We start from the raw sequence: 7,742 nt of genomic DNA, 5'->3' as shown, positions 1-7,742 counted from the left end.
GTACACACACGGCTCCGCTCCATACACCTCGTACACGGCTCCTCTCCATACACCTCGTACACACACGGCTCCGCTCCATACACCTCCTACACATTCAGCTCCGCTCCATACACCTCGTACATATTCACCTCCGCTCCATACACCTCGTACACACATGGCTCCGCTCCATACACCTCCTACACACACGACTCCGCTCCATACACCTCGTACACACACGGCCCTGCTCCATACACCTCATACACATACGGCTCTGCTCCGTACACCTCGTACACATTCAGCTCCGCTCCAAACACCTCGTACACACACGGCTCTGCTCCATACACCTCGTACACACACGGCTCTGCTCCATACACCTCGTACACACACGGCTCCCCTCCATACACCTCATACACACACTTACCATTGCAACCAGCACAGCAGAGTCCTGCAATCCATGGAGGTCCCGATCATGTGACCCGTGACACCTCCCCTCCTGTGACCTCATCACAGGTCCTGTTTGCACAGAGCAGCCAATATGTGGTCTGCTGCTCTGCGGGTGCAGGGATGACCGACTGATATTGCACACCGTGGGTTGTGAGCAGGGGCGCGCGCACCGCACTAGTGACAGCAAATGACAGGAATTATGGAGAGTCGGCACCAGGTGTTCTAACCTCTGCTCTGCCGCCCTCTGTCTTTCAGTGACGACTGCCGCCTGAAGCAAAGGGCTCAACTTGCCCCATGATAGCGGCGCCCCTGTCAGTCACCTACCAACTAGACATTCTTTGCCTCGCTCATACAAATGAATTGAGTGAACAAGTAAATCTATTCGGAATGTGGCCAGAAGGATGCAGAAATTGCATGCTTGCAGTCATGTGACCTCCCGCTCTTGCATGTAATACAGGAAAATGCTTATAGCGTTCAGCACGCATACTGTAAAGATTCAGAAGTGTTCAGTCACAAAATGTAACAGCAGACTTTTATTAGAAGACTAGACACCCTCTTTAAGGAATTTATATCTTAAATGAATGGGGTTATCTGTCAGAGAAAGAGGTATATTTAAAGGGAAAATGCATCAAAATTTGAAGCAGCCTGGGCTCTGATGGATTCAATGCAGGATTCACTAAACCCTTTCAGACAGATGTCTGTCCAGCCTCTGTTTGAAGACTTCCATGGAAGGTACAGGAAAGATATATATCTTTGTACCGTGTTAGCCAGTAGATAGAATAACATTTTTCCATCATACATGACAGCACCACGAGAGAGAGAGAGGGGATTCGCCCTTCAAGAACAGGAAACCTTCAAGATAAAAGGGGCGGCTCCTCTCTCCGCATCATTTGGTTTCCTGTCCTTGATGGGGAGCCCTCAAGATGGAGGACTTCTGAAGACAGAAGAGGATGCCTGGGTCAGATGGGTTTGGGCAGACACTGGTCTGCTGCGTCCGTCACCAGGTACCGATAGTCGCCTCGGGGGCCATGTATTCCATGCCCCTCTGAGCGAAGCATGGCCACAACCCGTGAGGCAATGCCCGGGTGAAAAAATAGAGCCCCGGAGGCTACGGTCAGTGTGTCCTCCCTGTTGCTGCAAGAATTCCACCTGTTATTTTTTGGTCCTCGGAGGTCTCAGTGGTGTGCCCTCCCTGTTGATTTATGGTGGCCATGCAGCCTGTAAGGCACATCGGTGCCTGTGCAGAATACAACTCCTTGGAGGTATTGGGGCCTCCCTGTTGAGCACAAGGCGCAGTCACCTCCCCCCCATTGGCAGTACCTGTAAGTCAGCAGTGTGATGGGTCCCTCCAGGAGGAGCGGTGTGGGGGGGGGGCAGCGCAGCAGGATCATGGCGCTGGAAAGACAGGGTAAGTGCCACGCTGATTCCAGGAAGCGTGTTACGGCACATTCCCCCCTGGTCGCTGTGGATTTCCTCAGCCGGCGCCACATACCGTGCGACCGGGAGTGAGAAGGTACGCGCGGGCACACGGCTCCCGGAGTAAGTGGGCGGAACCTTGGGTGCACACGAGGGGTAAGAGATCTGCACGCACCGGTAGTAGTTGCCGCATAGACCTGAATATTGTGCGCAGATGCTGGGCGGCAGCAGGCATCAACCAAGTGATTAATTAGATTAGCGCGCGCACACACTCAGCTACAGCGCACAGGCGCTAGGTGGCCAGCAGAGGCAGGATTAACCAGGTGATTGATTGCATCTGTGTGCATCGGAAGTGGTTGCTGGCTGCGCGCACAGATCGCGGGCGAAGGCAGGATCAACCGGGTAATCAATAAGATTAGCATGCCAGGTGCGCACATACACCTGATTGTAGCACAGACACCGGAGCACTAAGCGGCCAGTAAAAACCAGGCGATCTATTAAAAAAAAAAAAAAAAGGGGGGGGGGGAATGAGGCTATTTAAAGGAATCAGAAGTACTGCCCTGTGTCACTAACCAGTCCAGGTTGATTGTGACTGCTCTTGTTACGTGGTAGTTTGTAAGATGGAGAGTTTTTCGCCAGAACATTTAGTGCCACAGCAAGAGGTGCAGGAGAGGCGGTCTCGCTCAAGTAAGAAGAACCAGATACGACATGGAAGCAGTAGAAGCCGCTCGGACAGCGTATGGGCGGATCACCATACCAAGGAGGGGTCCTTGGTCTCACTGGGAGACGATGAGAAAACCAGTCAACCTCCGGATCTGGTACCCGTACATTTAAGCATCCGAGTGTCTGTTCTTTTCTCTTGTCTCCATCTCTCCCCTCTTTTCTTACATAAATTGGGGGGGGGGGAGTGGAGTATAGGAGGTCCCCAAAAAATATAAGGCAAAAACTAAGAATAAGGAATGTCCCTTGTGTAAAAAACCTTTAAAAACATCCTGGAATAAAAATCTGTGTCAGGAGTGTATCAACAAGACAGTGGCGGAGGAAACACCCTTCTGTACGGAGAGCCTAAGATCTCTAATCCAGTCAGAGGTCTGTAGGTTTGTGAAAGTGTTAGACAGCCAACACAGATACCAGATCTAGGGACAGATCCAGCCCCTCAGTAGCATCCCAAAGGGATTCCTCAGAGTCAGAGGAAGACTCAGATACAGCTCGTTGCTCAGATAGTAGCTCAGAGGAGGAAGATACATTTCCAGCGGAGGCTACGGATAAGCTTATAAAAGCTGTTCGCTCTACCATGGGGCTGGTAGACGAGAAAGCAAAAAAGACAGCCCAAGAACTTATGTTCAGTGGTTTGCAAAAGAAAAAGCGGAGATGTTAATGTTGAGATACAGGATGTAACACAAAAATGGGCTGAGGAAATACAGCTAATGAAATCAAAAAAATTCCAACGGGACATTAATGACAAAAATGAGAATAAGATGTATAGGTGGAGAAATCCAGGTGAAAGATCACGTTCATTTCATAGAAATGAATCTCGATCACGATCTCGGTCGGCTTCGGTGAGATCGATGAGAGGAGAGACACAACAAACTACAACTAAAAATCGACCCGAAGCTCCAACTGACGGGCCTATAGTCAGCGGAACCAGTAGGAAAATGAATACCAGACAAAACGCAAAGAAAGGATCAGAGGGGATATCGGTGGGAAACAGGTCTCAGGGAGGCCTGCAGGTAATTAATTTATCTGATCATGTATTAACTGTCAGCCAAATAGAGGTACTGAGTAAAGGCCTCGCCTTTTCTCCCACTAATGGTTTCAATTACTTTACAGCATTGAAAGACCTTCATCTCTTCTCGCGCAAACTGGTTCTTAAAAAACTGCACTGTAGGGGTACCAATGATTTGGAGGGCTGGAGCCCTGCGGAGAGGGACACCATAAGAATTTTGGAAGAACTCCTTGATGAGCAAACCCCAGATGATGAAGGTGGGTTTCCCAGTTCTATTCTTCCCAGGTCCACGAGGTTCCCTTCCTTGTCACTCTGCCCGGCAGTGAAGATATTTACTAAATTGGTATCTAATGAGTTAAAAACTCTATCCTCACGCCGTCGGTATGACAACTTAACTAACAAACAGAGGGAAGCTATACGTCAACTACAATCTTTTGATGACGTGGTGTTTAAGGCGGCTGACAAGGGAGGGAACATCGTGGTCTGGCCAATCACCAAATATGAACGGGAAGCATTTAGACAATTACGGGATAGTCAGGTATATACAAAACTGGGTTATAACCCGATGGTGTCTTTCTCCGCACAGCTCCAAAAGATTCTCATTAAGGCTTTTGATTCAGGTGTGATCACTAAAAAGGTTTTTGATGGACTTACGGTGCAGTTCCCGAAGTTACCGACGCTCTATTTGCTTCCCAAAATCCACAAGGACGCCGTCAACCCACCAGGACGTCCGATTGTATCTGGAATAGGTGGTCTTTGTGACCCTATATGTAAATTTATTGATTTTTACTTAAAACCTTTAGTGGAGACATTACCCTCCCATGTAAGGGATACAACGGACGTCCTTGCTAGGGTTGACGGCCTCCTTGTGGATAGAGAAACCATCCTCGTGACTGCGGACGTAGAAACGTTGTACACGTGTATCAGTCATGAGGATGGGGTCCGGGCGGTCCGCTTCTTCCTGGAGACCTCCAACCTGGACGGCCCACTGTGTGAACTCATCCTGGAACTGCTGCACTTTACCCTCACACATAATTTTTTTACTTTCAAAAACCAGTTTTATCATCAGAAGCGTGGCGCGGCCATGGGTGCGGCCTGTGCCCCCGCGTACGCCAACCTCTTCCTGGGTTTCTGGGAGAGGTTGGTGTTTGGTACTTCGGGGGCAGGGGCCGCCGACCATGTGCTGTGCTGGTTGCGCTACATTGATGATGTTTTATTTTTGTGGCGGGGGACAGTGCAGCAGTTGGATGAGTTCATGGCTATGCTTAATAACAACAATTATAATATCAAATTGACATACAGACATGATGCAGTGAAAATTGATTTTTTGGACATCAGTCTGGAGGTGGATTCGTTTTCCACCATCCAGACTGATGTTTTCCGTAAAGAAACATCAGTCAACTCGTTGATACATGCCACCACTGCACATAGCCATTCCACAGTTAGGGCCGTCCCGGTTGGACAGTTTCTAAGGGTGAGGCAGATCTCCTCTACAGACCAAAAATTTGAAAATCAAGCATTAGACTTGAAAAGACGATTCGAACAGCGTGGGTATAGCCAAAGATGTATCAAAAATGGCTACAATAGAGCGAAGTCGGTATCTCGGGACTCATTATTGTACCATAAAAGAAAAAGAGATAAAAAGGATGAAAATATACGGTTTATTTCAGTATTTAACCACGAGTGGGACAATATGCGTCATATTCTAACTAAGTACTGGCCTGTCCTCAGTGCTGAGCCCTCCCTGAGACCCTTTCTTACTGACAGACCCCTCATGACCCCCCGTCATTCCAAAAATTTGAGCGACTTACTTATTAAAAGTCACTATGTAGCTCCCACCCCTAATTTTTTTGGTGTAACACACCCCAAAAAAGGTTTTTTTAAGTGTGGCCACTGTGTGGCATGCGTAAATATGCATCAAGCCTCTACTTTCAGCTCCGTGGACCAAAAAATATTTGACATCAGAGAATACATTTCCTGCGGTACTAGGAATGTAGTCTATTATGCTACATGTGCTTGTCCCCTCATATACGTGGGACTAACCTCACGCGAATTGAGGACACGGATCAGGGACCACGTTAGGGACATCTGTGCGGCTAGAACAGTGGAAGACGTGTCAACCCTTAAAACCATCCCTAGGCACTTTCGACTGGTACACAACTGTGATCCCAAGGAATTTAAAGTCAGAGGCATTGATGTCATACACACAGGTATCAGGGGCGGTAATGTAAAGAAACTACTGGCACAACGTGAACTAATGTGGATTGTCACACTTGGGACAGTAAAACCTGCTGGGTTAAATGAAGCCCTTAATTTTGGTCCTTATCTATAAAAGTCATATGTCCAATATGGATTTAGGGTTGATTACCCTCCTCTTTTTTGTCCCCAATTTTCCCTTTCTTATTTATTCCCTCTCCCTGCATTTTAGGGTTGATGATTTTAATGCTTTTCTGTTTTATATTTATATTTAGGGTTATTAGTTTAATTTCTCCGGTGATTGATGCCCTCCCTCCTCCGATTTGGCACTATGCATCCAGTTATCCGTATTTATTCACATATGGAGTGAGGAGATGGAACAATTTACAGCCGCTCATGGAGATCGTGGGATCCGATTCTATATCCAGCATCCAGGAGAAGATATCCCTACGCCAGCTCCAACATATGTACCCTATGTGGTTCACACCAAGATACAGAATGGAAAAGGACTCCTTAATACTATTAATTATCGCTGGCGGTGTGGGGTTACACCTCCATACCTATGTACGCAGCGTTGTGTGGCTGCACGTGACATGGTAGGTGGAGCCGGGTTTCACTGGTCTCTTGCCGCGGTGAGCGTGCGTGCGCTTCTGTCGTGGCTCCGCCCTCCTTCATCCGGCGACTTCCTGCAGCGGGTGGAGGCGGGACCAGCTGGTGCCCGCCGATTCCCGAGGCCGGGCATGTCCGGGTGGGGGCGGGTGGACCCGGAGGGCAGCGCGCACATGCGCCGGACACTCACGGCATCAATTTGGGACCGGAGAGCTGCTTTTAATTTATGCACTATTTAAAGGCTTGGTTGGCACTAAAACAGCATACTACCCCTTGAGGAAGCGAGGCGAAACGCGCGTCGGGGCGTATACAGTGGTCTACCTGCAGTGAGGTGAGGCATGTTCCCCTAAAAAAAACCCCCTCCTTTACCCTGTTAGTGTCTGATGTGAGGCGCTTAGTGTGGGTGAGATTCCCCGTTTATCTATACACCATACCTATGGTGTATCCTATATGGGATCTAGACTGTGAGGCACTTAGTATGGGTTAGATCCCCCACTTGGCTATATACCATATCTATGGCGTATCCTATATAGGATCTAGATTACTGGGAACTTTGATTGGGGTATACCTTTTTTGCCTGCACCTTCCTACATTATATTTTTTGGTGTTATGTATATTATCTATATGCGGTAGACCCATTACTCTGGTGTCTTTTTACCATTTGTGTCTGTGTTTGCACCGTCAGCATATGACGGGTGCATGTATGTATGTGTGGTATTATTGTTAATAAAGTTCATGTTTATACCTTTTTTAAGCAAAACTCCATTTGTCCTCTTGATTCACATCTGATTTGCTATATGGAGGTATTTTGTGATTGTTTGTGACTGATATTGGTCACTATAATGAAACTGGAAATTTTTACATTTATATTGTTGTCTGTGTTCTTCACAGTAGGTTCCAGTACTATATTTATGGATTTCAGAGCTCGCGACGGAGTATGGCTCTCACAATTGAATGACGCATGTAAAGACACCAGTGTTGCAGGTGTTGAAGGGAATGATAAGGGATTAGTGGAAATGACTAACAAATTTAAGGACCTTACACGAAAAAGGACAAAAATATGGTGGAATCATGCATTCCTAGATAAATATCTGCAGAAGGGCCTAATCCCAAGAGGGCTGCGGGTACAAGTGTTCCCCTCACTTCCAGTGGAAAGTTTAGACATACGGGAGAGATGGGAAAATCACGCAAATGTTTGTTCATTTGGTTTCATGCAAATATTAAAAGAAATGAACGCCAAATCTCTCCAGAATATTGAAAAAGAAATGGAGGAGTTACAAAGTAATATAAAAAAGGACATGCCGGTTGATGCCCTTATAAAGTTTAATGTTGAGATACAGGATGTAACACAAAAATGGGCTGAGGAAATACA

The 7,742-nt window shown here is 47.3% G+C and overlaps 1 protein-coding gene across 1 annotated transcript; it reads left to right on the top strand.

Moving 5' to 3' along the window:
• The first annotated feature begins 204 nt into the window (after nt 1–204).
• LOC138676157 (uncharacterized) lies at nt 205–7,355 on the top strand. The gene is made up of 2 exons (XM_069765134.1): nt 205–6,357; nt 7,262–7,355. The coding sequence occupies exon 1, from the start codon at nt 3,267–3,269 to the stop codon at nt 5,895–5,897; it is 2,631 nt and encodes an 876-aa protein (XP_069621235.1). The 5' UTR covers nt 205–3,266; the 3' UTR covers nt 5,898–6,357; nt 7,262–7,355.
• Nucleotides 7,356–7,742: the final 387 nt, after the last annotated feature.

This window comes from Ranitomeya imitator, chromosome 1 (assembly GCF_032444005.1).
Source record: "Ranitomeya imitator isolate aRanImi1 chromosome 1, aRanImi1.pri, whole genome shotgun sequence".
Lineage (NCBI taxonomy): Eukaryota > Metazoa > Chordata > Amphibia > Anura > Dendrobatidae > Ranitomeya > Ranitomeya imitator.
This window is presented reverse-complemented; position numbering and strand designations above follow the sequence as displayed.